The 18,536-nt window shown below is 37.5% G+C and overlaps 1 protein-coding gene across 1 annotated transcript in view; it reads left to right on the top strand.

Moving 5' to 3' along the window:
* Positions 1–18,536, top strand: part of TRMT1L (tRNA methyltransferase 1L) — a 57,206-nt gene that overhangs the window by 20,625 nt on the left and 18,045 nt on the right. Inside the window, 5 exon segments of the mRNA XM_020984403.2 lie at positions 893–1,022; positions 3,973–4,096; positions 14,194–14,273; positions 16,803–17,052; positions 17,735–17,947. Of these exon segments, the coding sequence (XP_020840062.2) occupies positions 893–1,022; positions 3,973–4,096; positions 14,194–14,273; positions 16,803–17,052; positions 17,735–17,947 (797 nt within the window).

Consider the following 18,536-nt stretch of genomic DNA (forward strand, 5'->3'; position numbering starts at 1 on the left):
GAACAATTTACATAGTAACAATATTGTAAAGATAAGCAATTGTGAAAGACTTACTAACTCTAATCAGTAAAATTATCTACTACAATTCCAAAGAACTCATGATGAAAAATCCTGTCCACCTCCACAGAGTAATGATAAACTCTGAGTGCAGAGTGAGGCATATTTTTTTTCTTTATTTTTTTGGGAATGTGACTTGATACAGAAATGTGTTTTGGATAATATCATATGTGCATTGAATATTGTCATTTCTTGCCTTCTCAAAAGTGAGATTTTGGAACTGAAAATAAAATTTAACTGTTCTAAAAATAAATAAATAAAATGTTAGCTTCCATTTGTTAATTTATAGCCAGTGCTCAGTCAATAAATTATTAATTTCTTAACTTGTATAAAGTAGTTTAGTAAGTATTCATTTCATAATGTGTTCTAACAAGAGGGCTAATACAGCAAACCCAACTGGGTCTATTGGATGTAGAAGTAATAATTCTGAACACTTATTATGTGAGGTCACAAACAATATTAATTTACTGTACGTTTTTAAAAGGTATTCAATAAAGTCCCAATAGCAATATTTCCATAAGGCACAGGTGGTCTTTAGAGAAAGTAAGGCACAATTTTTATTAGAGGAAGGAAAAAATAAACTACAAAATTAAATTCAAAGTCTATGGAAAAGTAAAGTGAAGATTGCATATTGAAATAAAACAGGAAGGAATCACAGGGATGTTAGAGCTTCTACTGCAGGGGTGGGGAACCTGTGACCTCAAGGCTGCATGTTCCCCACCCCATGTTAGAACTTTGGTCCTCAAGATTCCTAGCTGATACACACTTGCGATCTCAAATTGCTTTGATGTAGGTTTAGTATCATGTGTTTTAATTAACTTTGTCTTGTTCATAGACATCTAGTAAAATGGGGGCCCATTATCACTGTATCATTTGTTCAGCAACCATCACGCGAAGAACTGATATGATAGGACATATTAAACGGCATGTGAACAAAGGAGAAACTGAATCCAGGTATATTGCAGGTAAGTTGAATAACTTCATTTGTCTATTAAGAAATCATTAAACGATAGGGAAAATTGTTGTTTTCACATATGAAACAAAACTTTTTTTGAAGTACAGGTTAAAGTCCATAGTGAACTAGCATACTCAAAAAGATGCAAAACTACTTACCTGAGGGCTTATCTTACCTCATAGAACCTCTTACAAATTGAACTAGAAAAAAAGATTGCAAATAGTTATTCTGACCAGTAATCTCTTGGGAGTAATATCTCTTGCACTAAAGGAAAGTGTAATAGCACCTTACCTTGCTATTGAAACTAATTCACAATAAACTTATACATACTTGTTGATCATTGTCACTGAAAACCACAAAAGAAATAGCTAATAAGATTTAATCACCTCATAATTATTCTGGTTCTGATGCATATATAAAGACTATGTTGGGGAAAGAGGTAAAAAAATTCTGAATCATTTGGCAGGTGATTTCAGGTCACCTACTGGATGTCTTTACAGTGATATTTATCAGTCAGTAGGTTCCTACTATGTACCAGGGACTGTGCTAAGCACTTGGGATACAAAAACAGGCAAAGATAGTCCCCTGCCCTCAAAGAACTTACAATGTACTGAAGGAGACAGTATGCAAAATAGATAGAGAGATAGAGAGATAGAGAGATATAGATAGATACACACACACACACACACACAACACACACACACACACACACACACACACACACACAAAGCTGTACACGAGATAAATAGGAAACAACAGAAGGAAGGCACTAGAATTAGGAGGGATTCAGAAAGGCTTCTTGTAAAAGATGAGATTTTAGTTGGGGCTTAAAGGCAGCCAGGAAAGTCAGTAGGTGGAATTGAGGAGGTAGAACATTCCAGGCATGGGGCACAGTTTAGAGAAAATGTCCAGAACAGAGAAATGGAGTATCTTCTTCATGAAACATGATAGAATAAATGGTGGAGGAAAAGATGTAAGAAAACTGGAAGGGTAATGGTGGGATATTTATGAGGCTTTGAACACCAAACAGGCTTTTATATTTGATCTTAGAAGCAGTAGGGAGCCACTGGAGTTTATTGAGTAGGAAAGTGATATGATCAGACCTGTACTTTAGGAAAATTGCTTTGAGAGTCAAATGGAGGATGGGTTGGAACAGGGAGAGATTTAAGGCAGGCAGGCCCAGATCATCAGCCAGCAATATATGTGGTTTTCAAGGTGTGAGGTGATGCGGACCTGTATTGTACCAGGGTAGTGACAGGATCAGAGGAGAGAAGAAGGCGCATTCAAGAGATATTGCAAAGGTGAAATTGACAGGCCTTGGCAATGGATTGGATGTGGGTGGTGAGAGAGGGAGGAGTTAAGGATGATATCTAGGTGGCAGGCCTGGAGGACTGGGAGAATAATGGTACCCTTGGCAGTAATAGGGAAGTTTAGAGGGAAGAGAAGGTTTAGGGGGAAAGATGAGTTCAATTTTGGACATGTTGAGTATGTGTCTGCTGGACATACATTTCAAGAGGTCTGAAAGATAGTTGGAAATGGGAGACTGAATGTCAGCGGAGAGCTTTGGACACGATAAGTAGATTTGAGAGTCATCAGCATAGAGATAATTAAATCCAGGGGAGGTGATGAGATCACCAGGTGAAGTAGTATTGAGGAAAAAGAGAACAGAGCCCTGTGGGGACACCCCCTAAATGAGGTTTTAGCATAGGAGACTGAGGAGGAACTGTCTGATAGTTAGGAGGAAAAACAAGGAGAGAGTGGTATTCCAAAAACTGAGAGAGGAGAGTTATCAAGAAGAAAGTGATCAACACTATGGAGGTGGAGGAGAATGGGCATTGATAAAAAGCTACTGGATTTGGCAACTAAAAGATCATTGGTGACTTTAGAGAGGAAGTTTTGATTACATGAGGTCAGAAGCCAAAATGTAGAGAGTTGAAAAGAGAATGCGAAGACTCCGACGTACTACCCTCTAGCCAAAGTGGTCTCTCTTGTTTGTCACACATAGCACTCCCATTTCTCTGCTTTTGCAGTGGCCCTCCCTCACACTTAGAATACACGCCCTCCTCACTTCCACCTTATAAAATCTCTCTCTTCCTTTAAGATACACTTCAAATATCACCGTCTATATAAAGCCTTTCCTGATCCTCCTAGTTGGTAATGCCCTCTTGTAGGCTGAATTGAAATAACCTATATATTAATTTGGTATTTTTTCTGCCTATGACCTTACAGTGATGCAAGTAGGTAGGCAGGCAACACTGTGTGCAAAGTACTGTGCTAAGCCCTGGGGATACAAATATAAGCCAAAGCATACAGTCCTTGCCCTAAAGGAGCTTATATTCTAACCCAAGGAGAAAATACATAAAAGGAAGCGAAACAGAGGTGATGGGGAAGGTACCTGTCCATGGAGGGGACAGTGGCAAAGTCCAAACAGTCAGCAAGAGGGGAATGAAGCATATCTGACCTGGACCCATCCCCAAAATTGATGCCCCAAGAAAGAACTCGCCTGTTCTGCAAGAAGAGGCTGGTGTAATCTAGAGAGAATGTGCCCATTTGCCTTGATGGATAGTTTCCTCATTTGGCAGTTCCTTATACCAATGAAATCAGTGATCCCATGATCGTTATATTGTGTATGTAGTCGTACTGTATATGCTGTCTTTCCCTAGCACACAGCAGGGATTTAATAAATGCTTATTGATTGATACTTGCTTGTTGATCTTGTCATTGATTGATCTGCTTACCAAAGACCAAGACATTTAGTTTCCCTGAGCCTTAGTTCTGTGGTCTGTAAAATGGAGATTTTGCACTACTTCCTTCATTGGGATATAACGAGTGAAGCATTTTGTAAAGTTTAAAGTGTTTTGTAGCATGTTAATGTGGGGAGGTTGTCCTCCCAAATATAAGTCAGAGGCTTGCACATTCAGCACCTGAGCTCTGAGTCCCTGGAAATCTTTGTTTTTTAGCCTCTGCTGCTAAACCACCCCGTGAAGTGTTGAAAGAAGCAGACACTGACATACAAGTTCTTCCTAACTATTCTACACCTCAGAAAACAGATTCCTATTTTAATCCAAAAATGAAATTAAACAGGTAAGAAAATTTGAAATGAGGTATTGACAAATTTATTGATGTTTGAGGTAATAATGTTTTCTTTAAAATATTTTTTTATTTCATGGGAAAATAAATTGTTGTCATCCAACATAGGAAAGAAATAGATGTGTGTTCAGCCATATCCACCTCTTCATCCTCATTTGGGGTTTTCTGAGAAAAGATACTGGAGTGGTTTGCTCTTTCCTTATTCAGCTCATTTTGCAGATGGAGAAAGTATTACTTAATAGACTTAAGTGATTTTCCAGGGTCACACAGGTAGGAAGTGTCTGATGCCAGATTTGAACCTCCAGAAGATGTCTTCCTGACTCCGGGCCCAGCACTTCATCCACTGTGCCACCAAGCTGCCCCTTCAAGAAATAGGGTATTGTGGCAAATCCAGTGTTCTGATAATAGATGGAAGCCAACCATGTACTATAAATGATTTGTCAATTTCCTAGCAATTAGGTCACAATAAAATATCTTGAATATTTAAAATTCTTACTCAAACTGTGCTTGACATATCTTAATTCTTTCATAACTCAGAATGTAGTTGGATCTTGCACTTCTTTAGGATCTTTAAATGTATGGAAATTTAACCTGAGTAAAGTACTATCCATGGGATTTAAATTTTTAGCTGCACAGATTAAACAACAGCTAGGTTATGGGTGAAGACGATCAAGGGGTTCCCATTCTTATTGTTTTCCACTTAATAGTATTTTATTTTTTCCAATAACATGTAAAGATAGTTTTCAACATTCATTTTTTTAAGATTTTGTGTTCCAAATTTTTCTCCCTCTTTCCTTTCTCTCCCTCCTCCCCAAGATAGCTAGCAATCTCGTATAGGTTATATGTGTACAATTGTGATAAACATTTCCACATTATTCATGTTGTAAAAGAAGAATCAGAACAAAGGGGAAAAACCATAAGAAAGGAACAAAAGAGAGAGAGAGAAAATAGTATGCTTCTGTCTGCATTCAGACTCCATAGATCTTTCTGTGGATGTGGACAGCATTTTCCATCATGAGCCTTTTGGAATCGTCTTAGATCATTGCATTGCTGAGAAGAGCTTAGTCCGTCAAAGTTGGTCATCACACATTGTTGCTGTTACTGAGTATAGTGTTCGTCTGGTTCTGCTCACTTCACTCAGCATCAGTTGTAAGTCTTTCTAGGTTTTTCTGAAATATACCTGCTCATCATTTCTAATAGCACAATAGTATTCCATTATATTCATATACCACAACTTGTTCAGCCATTCCCCAATTGATGAGCATCCCCTCAGTTTTCAGTTCTTTGCCACCACAAAAAGAGCTGCTATAAATATTTATGTACATATGGGTCCTTTTCTCTTTTTTATGATCCCCTTGGGATACAGACCTTGTAGTGGTATTGCTGGATCAAAGGATATGACCCTTTATAAACCTTTGGGCATAGTTCCAAATTGCTCTCCAGAGTGCTTGGATCATTTCACAACTCCACCAACAATGCATTAATGTTCCAGTTTTCTCACCTCATGTCCAACATTTATCATTTTCCTTTTCTGTCATATTAGTCAATCTGATAGGTCTGAGGTGGTACCTCAGAGTTATTTTAATTTGCATTTCTCTAATTAATAGTGATTTAGAGGATCTTTTCATATGACTATAGATAACTTTAATTTCTATATTTGAAAACTGCCTGTTCATATCCTTTGACCATTTATCAATTGGGGAATGACAGGTATTCTTACAAATTTGACTCAGTTCTCTATATATTTAAGAAATGAGGCCTTTATTAGAGACACTTGCTCTAAAAATTGTTTCCTAGCTTTCTGCTTTCCTTCTAATCTTGATTGCATTGGTTTTGTTTGTGCAAAAACTTTTTTAATCAAAATTATCCATTTTGCATTTCATAACGTTCTCAATCTCTTTTTTTTTCTTTTAGGCAATTGGGGTTAAGTGACTTGCCCAGAGTCTCTCAGTCTCTTTTAAGAGAGCTTCTTAAACTGCTTTTCAATATTTTAAGATCCTTATGAAAAATACCTCACTTTAAAACTGAAAGGAGGAACCCATAGGTTTGTCTCATTTGAGGCCAAGTCCTGCTGCTCAGTTTCCCAGCAAATAAACCCAAGGCAGTAATTGGAGGGTAACAGATACCATTGTTGAGATCTCTTTCTGCACTTGTCTACATCTAATCAAATATTTCAGATGTCTTTGGCTAACTGGAAAAGCCAAGGAAGAACTAGGGAACTTTTAAGGGAATCAAACTGCATCTCGATACTGCTAGTCCTGGGAGGTATAGGCAAAATATGTTCATGGCCAGGGTGGGTTGCAAAGAAGTCAGTTTTCCACTTTTTATTGGGGTCATAAATTCTTCCCTTCTGCATAGCTGATGGGTAAACTATTCCTTGCTTTCCTAATTTGCTCATGGTATCACCCTTTATGTCCAAATCATTACCCATTTTGACCTTCTCTTGGTATACAGTGTGATGAGATGTTAGTCTGTGCCTACATTCTATCATACTATTTTCCAGGTTTCCCAGCAGTTTTTGTCATATAGTGAATTCTTATCCTAGAAGCTGGAGTCTTTGGGTTTATCAAGTAGTAGATTACTGTAGCTATTTACTACTCTGTCTTTTTTACCTAACCTCTTCCACTGATCCACTACTCTGTTTCTTAGCCAGTACCAAGTAGTTTTGATGATTGCCACTTTATAATATAGTTTTAGATCTGGTACAGCTAGGCCATTTTCCTTTGCATTTTTTTTTCATTAATTCTCTTGATATTCTTGACTTTTTGTTCTTTCAGATGAATTTTATTATTTTTTTCTAGCTCTATAAAATAATTTTTTTGTTAATTTGGTGTGGCACTAAATAAGTAAATTAAGTAGTATTGTCATTTTTATTATATTATTTCAATCTACCCATGAGCAATTAATATTTTTCCAGTTGTTTAGATATGACTTTATTTGGGTGAAAAGTGTTTTGTAATTGTGTTCACATAGTTCCTGAGTTTGTCTTGGCAGGTAGACTCCCAAATATTTTACGTTGCCTACAGTTATTTTAAATGGAATTTCTCTTTCTATCTCTTGCTGCTGGACTTTGTTGGTAATACATAGAAATGATGATGATTTATTTGGGTTCCTGAAACTTTGCTAAAGTTGTTAATTATTTCGAGTAGTTTTTTAGTTGATTCTCTAGAATTCTCTAAATATACCATCCTATCATCTGCAAAGAGTGACAGTTTTGTTTCCTCATTACCCATTCTAATTACTTCAATTTCTTTTTTTTCCTCTTATTGCTAAAGCTAACAGTTCTAGTACAGTATTGAATAAGAGTGGTAATAATGGACATCCTTGTTTCACCCCTGATCTTATTGGGAAAGCTTCTAGTTTATCCCCATTGCATATAAGGCTTGCTGGTCGTTTTAGGTAGCTACTACTTACCATTTTAAGGAAAACTTCGTTTATTCCTTTAATTTCTAGTGGTTTTAATAAGAATGGGTGCTATGTTTTGTCAAATGATTTTTCTGCATCTGTTGAGGTAATCATATGATTTCTGTTAGTTTTGTTATTGATATGGTCAGTTACGCTGATAGTTTTCCTAATATTGAACCTAATATTTAACCCTGCATTCCTGGTATAAATCCCACCTGGTCATAGTATATTATCCTAGTGATAAATTGCTGTGATCTCTTTACTAATATTTTAATTTAAATTTTTGTATCAATATTCATTAGGGAAATTTGTCCATAATTTTCTTTCTCTGTTTTGGCTCTTCCTGGTTTAGGTATCAGCACCATATTTGTGTCATAAAAGGAGTTTAATAGGACTCTTTCACCTGTTATTTCAAATAGTTTATATAGTATTGGAATTAATTGTTCTGTAAATGTTTGGTAGAATTCACTTGTAAATCCATCTGGCCCTGGAGATTTTTTCTTAGGGAGATCATTGATGGCTTGTTCAATTTTTTTTTCCTTAAAATGAGGTTATTTAAGTATTTTATTTCTTCTGTTAATCTGAGCAGTCTATTGTTTTGTGAATATTCATCTATTTCACTTAGATTGTCAGATTTTTTGGCATACAATTGGGTAAAATATCTCCTAATTATTGCTTTAATTTCCTCTTCATTTGGTGTTGAATTCACTTTTCATTTTTGATATATTTTTTATTTCATTTGAGAATTTGGTTTTCTTTTCTTTTTTTTAATCAAATTAACCAAAGGTTTACCTAATTTATTGGATTTTTTTTCCCATAAAACCAGCTCTTAATTTTATTAGTTCAATGGTTTTCTTACTTTCAATTTTATTCATCTCTCCTTTGATTTTCAAAATTTTTTATTTGGCATTTAATTGGGGATTTTTAATTTGTTCTTTTTCTAGCTTTTTTAGTTGCATGCCCAATTCATTGATCAGCGCTTTCTCTATTTTATTGCTGTAAGCATTTAGAGATATAAAATTTCCCCTAAGAACTGCTTTGTCTGCATCCCATAAGTTTTGGTATGTTGTCTCATTATTGTTGTTCTCTTTGAGGAAATTATTGATTGTTTCTATGATTTGTTGTTTGACTCACTCATTCTTTAGGATTAGATTATTTAGTTTCAAATTATTTTTTAGCCTATCATTCCATAACCCTTTATTACATGTAATTTTTATTGCATCTTGATCTGTGCATTTAATGCGCATTTAATATTCTGCCTTTCTGCATTTGATTGTGAGGTTTTTAATGCCCTAATACATGGTCAGTTTTTGTGTAGGTGTCATGTGCTGCTGAGAAAAAGGTATATTCCTTTTTATTCCCATTCAGTTTTCTCCAGAGGTCTATCATATCTATCTTTTCTAAAATTCTATTCACCTTCTTAACGCCTTTCTTGTTTAATTTGTGGTGAGATTTATGTAGTTGAGAGAGGGGGAGGTTGAGATTCCCCATTAGTATAGTTTTGCGGTCTATTTCTTCCTGTTACTCACTTAACTTCTCTAAGAATTTGAATGCTGTATCACTTGGTGCATATATGTTTAGTATTGATATGACTTCAATGTCTATGGGAACTTTTAGCAAGATGTAGATCTGTTTTTGCTTTTGCTTTGTCTGAGATCAGGATTGCACCCCTGGTTTTTTTACTTTAGCTGAAGCACAATATATTCTGCTTCAGCCTTTTACCTTTACTCTGTGTGTATCTGTTTCAAATGATTTTCTTGCAGACAGTATATCATAGGATTCTAGTTTTCAATCCGTACTGTTATCTGCTTCCATGTTATGGGAGAGCTCATTCCCATTCACATTCACAGTTAGGATTACTGACTATATTTCCTTCCATTCTATTATTTCCCCTTTTATACTTTTCTCTCTCCTTTCACCCTGTCCCTCCTCAACAGTGTTTTGCTTCTAACGCTTCCCTCAGTCAGTCAGTCCTCCCTTCTATCAGCTCTACCTCCCTATTTCTTTCTCCTTTCCCCTCCTACTTCTGTCTTCCCTTCTGTTAGCTCCAACCTCCTCCCTTTTCTTTCCCCTTTCTCCTCCTATTTCCCTATAGAGTAAAATAAATTTCTATACCCAACTGAGTGTGTATGTTATTCCCTCTTTGAGCCAAATCTAATGAGAGTAAGGTTCAAACAATGTCCATCATCCCCTCCCTTTTTTCCCTCTACTATAATAGGTCGTGTGCACCTCTTCATGTGATATAATTTACCCTATTCTGCCTCCCCCTTTCCTCTTCTAGCAGTACAATCCTTTTTTTCATCCCTTAATTTTTTTAATGTCATCACATCAAATTCAACTTATATCCACAGCCTCTGTCTATGTATACTCCTTCTAACTACTCTAATAGAGGTACAGTTCTCAAGAGTTACAAGTATCACCTTCCTGTGTAGGGAAAACAGTTTAAATTTTATATATTGTTGTTTTTTCTTTCCTGTTTACCTATTTATGCTTCTCTTGAGTCTTGTATTTGAAGATCAGATTTTCTGTTCAGATCTTGTCTTTTCACCAGGAAAGTTTGAAAGTCCTTTATTTCATTGAATTTCCATCTTTTCCCCTAAAAGATTATGCTCAGTTTTGCTGGGTAGTTGATTCTTGGTTGTAATCCAAGCTCCTTTGCCTTCTGGAATATCATATTCTAAGACCTCTGATCCTTTAATGTAGAAGCTGCTAAGTCCTGTGTAATCCTGACTGTGGCACTTTGATATTTGAATTGTCTCTTTCTGGCTTTTTCTTTCTCCTTGACCCCATAATTCTGGAACTTAGCTACAATATTCCATGAAGTTTTTATTTTGGGATCTGTTTTCAGGAGATGATTGATGGATTCTTTCAGTGATTGTTTTACCCTCTAGTTCTAGGATATGCAGTTTTCCTGGATAATCATATTTCCCTTTGAGACTTTGCATATAGGCATTCTGACATTGTTGTCATCTTCTCAGTTTGTGTTTTGATCTTCCCTATCGCCAGAGTAGCTTTCTATGATCAGGGCTCTTTTCTGATTTTTGTGGATTTTTTTAGCCTGTTTCATGACTTTTAAAGTTGAGCTGTGCCCCTGGGGCATAGGAGACACTATCCCAAGCTTCTTGTGCTGGGGGCCCAGGGCCCTGGTAACTGACCGTGGGGCCTCTGGGATTTGCAACTTGCCCGCTGTGCTGGGGTGGCCCGGCCAAGTCCCGCCTATTGTATGGGGGCCAAGGGAGTGGGGGGAGATGTGCCAGAACGAAGAGGCCTTGGTTGCTGATCTGTACTGTGGCTAACAGCCTCCCACTGACTTGCCTGGATACTGTGTAGGCTGGCTGTGCTCCCTTTTTATCCAAATGAGACAGACCTTTCCTGAAGTCCTTCTAAGTTATCTTAAGCAGGAAAATTGTTTTACTCTGTCTTTTTGTGGGTTCTGTCACTCGCACTCAATTTAACATTGCTTCCAAGGGAAAGTTGGGAGAGCTCAAGCAACTTCCTGGCTTCTCTCCACTATCTTAATTCTGCCCCTTCTTCATTCTTTATAAGTTTAAAAGGAGTCAGTGATGTATTATAGCAGCCACAAAACTCAGCAAGTGTAATCTTAGAGTACAGTAGTAGAGATGTACTATCCAGACTGAACCTCTATTCTCTGTGTTGAGCAGATCATTCCTAAAGTATGCTTATATTCAAAAAATGAACTTCACAAGTACATGGCAGAAGAAGCGTGGTTAAACAGCCATTTGTATGATGTACTATCTGAGAGAAGTATCTATACTATGCTGGACTCTCAGGATACAAAACCAGTCAAATGGTCTCTACACTCAAGGAGCTTTACCTTCTTCAGTAGGGGCGGACTAGAACAAATATAAGCAAATTAAAAATATTCACAAATTACATATGTAATAAATTTGAGGGGAAGCCCTAACAGCTGAAGACATCAAGAAAGACCTCACATTTCTTAGAATGAGGCAATGTTTGGGCTGAGCTTTGAAGGAAATGAGAACTTTTAAGAGGCAGAGGTGAGGAGGGGCAGCATTCCAGGCAAGGGACAGCCTGATATACACAGAAACAGGAGATGGGATGCTTTGTATGAAAACACCACTATGGCTACTGTACAGTAAATGAAGGAGAATAATACACAATGAGACTGCAAAGGTAAGTTAGAGTTAAGTTATAAAGGTGTTTTAATGCCAAGTAGTATTTAGGGCTTCCCTTCAAAATCATTGCATATGTACTTTGTGTATATTTTTAATCTACTTAATTTTAGAGGTAATAGGAACCACTAGAACTTAGTGATAAGTATGTGGCCCAGTTAGAGCAGTGCTTTAGAACTGTCGCTTGGGCAACTGTGTGGAATATGGATTAGAGAAGGGAAGAACTTGAATGAAGCAGCCCAGTTCAATGGCTTGTGCAGTGTAGCAGTAAGGCAGTAATTAAGATGAGAGCTGATGAAGACGTGAAAGTAGAGTGATGGCCATGTTGGGGGAGGGAAGGGCACAGGTCCAAGAAATAGAGAATTTAAAAAATATGGAAATGTGAGGGAAAGGGAAATTGAGGAGTGAAAGATAACTGAGGTCAGAAATCTGGGTTACTAAAAGAAATAAATACAAAGAAGGTGAGTTTGGGAGGAAGAACAGTGGACATGTTTAATTTAAGATGCCTACCATACATCTATTCAGAATGTCTAATAGACATCTGGTGTTATGGAACTGAATTGCTGCAAAGAATCCAGGTCTGGTCATGGGATCATGTGTATAGAGATGATAATGAAACCCATGGAAGGCCACCTAGAAAAAGTAGAGCAGTGATCTCCAAAAGTCGGAGCTCTAACCTGGGCCCAGGAGGGTCATGTGAGCCATTAATGATAGGATGGGAATATGAGTCACATTCCACTCTCCCCGCAGAAGCCGATCATGGGGCTTATTTCCCATGATGGATTACCTGCAACACAACCACACCCGCCCTTATTCCCCACCATGCTGCTTCTCCTAATTTCATATGTCACTCCTCAAAGTAATTACAATCCCTATGCTATCCAGTTGCTTCAGTTACCCAGGTGTCTTTGGAGAAATTCTGCTCTCCTAGCATTCCCACTCCTGCTCCCTAGATCACTTTGTGGCTCTTCTGATTGCTCCTCAGAGAATGGGTTCTGTGCTCCAAGAAAGGGCCAGTAAATAAGAGCTCCATCTCCGTCTCTTTTTGTTTTGACAGGGACAGTATCACACAGGATGAATAGGCATGGATAGGTTGTGATTTTCATCGTGTCTTACTATGTAGCTTCCCCTCCAAAATCACACTCTTCTAAACTTCCTTTTTAGTGTCAAGAGTATCACTATCCTTCCAGTTGCCCAAGTTCCAAAACTGCAGGCTCATCTTTGATTCCTTGTTCAGTTTGGTCATTTTTCAGTCATCTCCAATTCTTCATGACCCCATTTGGGGTTTTCTTGGCAGATACCTGAGTAGTTTCCCAATTTTTTTTCTCCAGCCTATTTTACAGATGAGGAATTAAGGCAAATAGGGTCAAATGACTTGCCCAGGATCACACAACCAGGAAGTGTCTGAGGTCAGATTTGAACTCAGGGAGATGAGTCTTCTTTGACAGCAGGCCTGTTACCCTATCCACTGTGCCACCTAGCTGACCTCTTTGATTCCTATCACTTCTCAATCGCACATCCAGTCATTTATCAAAATTTTTTGTTTCTGCCTCCACGCCATTTTGCATCTGCCCTTTCCTTTCTGCTTACACAGTCATCATCTCCTATCTGCCTACCTTAAGTTTCTCCCACTCCAATCTATCCTCCACACAGCTACCAAAGTGTTTTCCTAAAGCATAGCTCTGGAGTCAATTAGTGCTGACAACTTTTTCTAAGAGTTTGGTCGTAAAAAGTAGGGGAACTTAGAGACTGTAACTTGAGGAGGTGGCAAGTCTAAGTTTTTCAAGGTTGGGGAAAATATAGTTGTATTTGTGTGCAGTGGGTAAGGAACCAACAGGTATAGAGAAATTGAAGATTACAGAGGACAGGGGTGTGTTGACCAAAACCAAAAGGCAATCTTGGGCTCCATTTAGAGTGACTTAGTCTACAGGATTAGGGGGATAGTGTTCCCCTTTTTCTCTTCCTTGATCAGACTGTACCTAGAGTAGTGTGTAGTTGTAGATGATATGTTTTAGGAAGGACATTAGTGAACTGCTGTGTTCAAGGGCTGTGGCCCAATCGAGGTGGTTAAGGGCCTTGTTCATACGATTTAGAATGTTTAGCCCACTAAAGAAAACCTTTAGGGGATTCGTAATAAAGCTTCAAGAATTTGAAAGGCTATCATATAAAAAAAGAATTTGACTTCTTCTACTTGACCCCAAGAACAGAACTTAGAACATGGGTAGAAGTTTCAAAGAGAGAGATGTTGATCCAATATGAAGAAAAGCTCCTTAAACACTATCACTGTCCAAGAATAGAATAGTCTACTCTGGAATATAGTTGGTCCCCACCATTTGAAGCCTTCAGATGAAGGTTAGATAAGCATTTGTCAGGGATAGTGTAGAAGGGATTCCTGTTAAGGCATGTGTCAAATCAGATGCTCTCTGAGCTCCCTCCTCAGAAAGATTGTTTGATTATCCTAAGGACTTTTTAAAGCAGTAAAGGAGCCCTTGAAGAAGTAAAATTATTTCAGACTTTGAAACTTTCTTCCAGGCAACTGATATTCTCTACGCTGGCTGTGTTGGCTGAGGAACGAAAGCCTTTGGAGTGTTTGGATGCTTTTGGAGCCACTGGTAAGAAAAGAAATTTTAAAGAAAGGCCAAGAAAACCTAATTTTACTTGCTAGATTTGTGTTACCTTTTATTTATTTTTTTTTGAGTGGTTCTTACATAAGACGCATGTGTATCTAACATGGAAGATTTGACATAAAATTGAAAATCTAAGATAATGGTAAATGGAGAACGGGAAACTGAACAAAAGTCCCCAAATATGGATACAACAATCACAGAAGGAAAGTGGCAAAAGCCAGTAATGTCAAGTCAAATAGCCCAGTTGTACTCAAGGCTCATTCTGGTTCTTGGAAGTTATTTTAGTCAGAGTTCTTTTGGACACCTTGTACCTGATAAGGTGAAAGTTTGACCCTTTTGTCATCTTCATCCTCCTGACCAATGATGTTTTTGTGTGGAGCAGGGACTCTTAGCTTTTTGTGCCTGACATGGACCCCCTTTAGCAGTCTAGTGAAGTCTATGGACCCCTTCTCGGAAAGATGTTTTTAAATGCATAAAATAAAATACCCGGGATTACATAGGAAACCAGTTATCTTGAAATACAGTTCTCACAATATCTATTAAAACAAGTTCATGAAACCCAGATTAAGAAGCCTTAACATAGAGTATAAAATGCCAAGATTTTTCAGTCACCAGTTTTCCCTTTCTTTCATTTCCTTGCTTCTCTCCCTTTCACCCCAGCCAACCAATCACCAGCTCTTTTAAGTTCCTCTGTCAGTGATTCTCACTCCTTTTCCATTTCCTCAGCCCCTAATTCGTTCCCTAATTACCTCATACTTAAACTATTATAGAAATCCTACCTCCTATAATATACTAAAACAAGTTTGTCATATAATTTCCCTACTTCTTCATCCTCTGCAACGGGTGTTCATCCATAAGTTGCAGCTTTTCATGATTTATTTGGTAGTCTTTTAAAAATACTTGTCATGTGCACTTCGCTATGAGATGACTAAATGTTCCATGAAATTATGGGGTTTTTTGCTTTTTTACATATGATAAAACCAACCTCACTAGCGTTATTTGCTTCTTCAGGAGAAGCTGTGAGCCAACCACTTACAGCCTCCTTCCATCTTCTGATTTCATCTATAGTAAGAAAATCAAGATTTACAGAATTCAGTTGCTCCACTGAACAAGTATCCAGTGTTTAGAATATCAGTGTTGGTAGATAGTCTAAAAAGTGTGTGATTTTTAGCTCCCTCTGCCCCCTTTTCTACCACTCGACTACTATTCCTTCCAAATTGGAAGGGGGCTGAGGACCATTTTGCCTTTTTCTTTGTATCATGGGTTGCCATGAACAAAGAATTTATTGTTAAATAGATAGGAGTATCTAGAAACTGGTGATTAGTCTCTCTGTCCCTAGTTGGGCTGGTTCTGGAGAAAGCAAGTACATAATTTCCAGACAATATGGGTCTGCTTTGTAGGACTTGGCAGAATTTTCAGTACAGCTCAGCCTTTAAAAACATAGGATCACATCTACAACCACAAAGGGGTCGTAGTGGGACTCTGGGACTTACAGGGCAGCGAAGTGGCACAGTGGATAGAATACTGGGCTTGGAGTCAGGAGCACCTGGGTTCAAAGCGTGACACTTAACCTTTGTAGGCCTCAATTTTATCATGTGTAAAATGGGGATAATAATAGCACCTTCCTCCCAGGGTTGTTGGGAGGATCAAATGGGAAAATAATTATAAAGTGCTTAGCACAGTGCCTGGCACGTAAAAAGTGCTATGTAAGTATTAGCTATTATTATCACTATTATTTCTCCCACAAGCAGACTATAAACTCCTTAAGGTCAAGGATTGCTTTATACTCTGTTTATTCCCCTAATTGCCACACGGCCTTTCCTGTAACAAGTGCTTAATAAATCATTGTTTGATAAATAATGAACCAGAAATCAGTAACAGTCCTGTTTCTCCCTCCATTTTCTACTGTTTTTTACTAATGAAACAATTCTTTACAATCTTGTGTTTCTTCCTCATATTCAGAAGTTTTATTTCAAGTTTCTCAGTAAAGTGGAGCATTGCTGCAGAAAATGGATAGATCATAACATCCAGAAGTGTTGGTCAGGCTGTGTCTCCAGCACTGAATTGTCTGGGAATAACACTTAAGCGCCCAAACCAGATGGCCACCCTTTCCTGGGTCAGGCCTGTACCTCATGACAAAGATTATCACCCCCATCTCTCACTGGGTGACTGTTGTATCAAAGAAATTCTTGGTACCCCACCACTTTTCTTCAGCACTCCCTGAGTATAAGAAAGGTGCATTTATTTTCAACTGGGATCTAAAAAACCTTAATAGGGCTATGAATGAAAACATACTTTCTTTGTTAACATTAGGAAATATGTAGCTTTTTCTGATGTTGAATAAAAATGTTTTAACAGACTTCCGAAAATTGTTTATGAAAACATTCGAAATTTGAAACATGTATTTTAATGTTTCTAAAATTGTACTCTTTGCAACAAGCATAATTGGTATTCTTTTTATTCATGGTTATTTTCTTGCTAATAAAGTATCTTCTCTTCCTCATCTCTCCTAAGGCATAATGGGATTACAATGGGCAAAACACCTTGGGAATGCAGTCAAGGTTACTATTAATGATTTTAATGAAAACTCTGTGACAATGATTCAGGAAAATTGCCATTTAAACAAAATGAAAGTGATGTTGGACAGTAAAGAAGAGGATGAGTGTGATGAAGCTCTTGAAGAAGGAGAGGAAAATGTTGGTGCTATTGAAGTGACCAAAATGGATGCCAACGTACTAATGCACTTGAGATCATTTGATTTTATGTAAGATAAAAATACATTGTACTTGTTTCTTCCTTACTATTTATAGTTATTCCTTTACTACTATTGATGCTAGTTAATTGAGGAATTTTTCTGTGTTAGCATAAGAAAAGAGAAGCAGCATTACATAACACAGTAGATAAAGAGCTGGCTTCAGTCAGGAGTCAAGTCTCACTTTTGACATCTCCAATCTGTGACCCTGGGCAAGTCACTTAATCTCTCAGTGCCCCAGGCAGTTCTCCAAGAATCTTAGTGGCCTGTATCAGTCCTTAAAGGGAGATTCCTCTCTGGTAGATCCCTATGCCAGTTAAATCAGAGGTCCAGAAAAATACAGCTTAAGAAAAAGCATCAACAACTTTAATTTATTAGCCCTAAATTTTATACTTGGTCTCCTAAGCCTAACTTTATTTTATTTGTTTCTGATTTGAGTTTTCTCAGATTATCCACTTGATTTTCACGTACTTTTAAAGATGAGCTCCATGTCTAACTTATAGATGTGTAAAATATTTTTATATCCATGAAATAGTCAGTTTGATAAGAGCATCTCTTCTACAGCTCTTCACGTGACTAAATGTGTATCTTTTGCCAGAGTTTCTCTGATAAGCTAACCAGAAATCTGAGTCTCATGGGTTTTGTGGTTATTAATGAATTTTTTTAAGTGCTCACATGTCGTTTGTGATTTTAGACACTTGGACCCATTTGGAACATCAGTGAATTATCTAGATTCTGCCTTCAGAAATGTGAGAAATCTTGGGATAGTGTCAGTAACTTCGACAGACATCAGTTCTTTATATGCAAAGGCTTTACATGTGGCTCGGCGCCACTATGGCTGTAACATTGTTCGAACTGAATACTACAAGGAACTGGCAGCCAGAATTGTTGTAGCTGCCGTGGCAAGGTACTGATTACTAACAACACACCTTGTAGTATTCTAGTATCTCATGTAATTATGTACAGTAGGGTTTACTATCTAGTTTACCAGAATATCCATGCAGTATACGTTGTATTTCTGTGTTTTGAGTTGAATTGATAATGATTTATGTGTTTCATTTTATGTGGTAATTTCTGATTGTTGGGAGTTTCCTATAAAGAGTTACTATCTTAAAAGACAAAAACCAGATGTATAAATTGTTACCTAAGTTCCGGTTAACGCTTATGAAAAGACAATTGAAGCTGTGGGGAGGGAGAAGTAAAAGATAACTTCAGACTAGTATATTTCATTGTAGAAGATAGGAAGGGATAAGACAGTGGAGGACAAAAGCAACAGGGAAAAGAAGAACAGGAAGAAAGCTTATTAAATTATTTTTGGTCCTTTTTATTTTGTTCCTCCTTTATTTAATTGGTTTGGCTACAAGCAGTGATTCTTCATTCAGCTGAGAAGTGAAGGGCTTTATTCATTAAACATTTATCAATCACGCATCATGTGCAAGTTGCTACAGTAGGTACCCATACAGAAGAAATAGAAGACTCACTATTGCTTGGGGCAC

Source organism: Phascolarctos cinereus, unplaced genomic scaffold, assembly GCF_003287225.1.
Source record: "Phascolarctos cinereus isolate Bilbo 61053 unplaced genomic scaffold, phaCin_HiC Scaffold_5;HRSCAF=322, whole genome shotgun sequence".
Classification (NCBI taxonomy): domain Eukaryota; kingdom Metazoa; phylum Chordata; class Mammalia; order Diprotodontia; family Phascolarctidae; genus Phascolarctos; species Phascolarctos cinereus.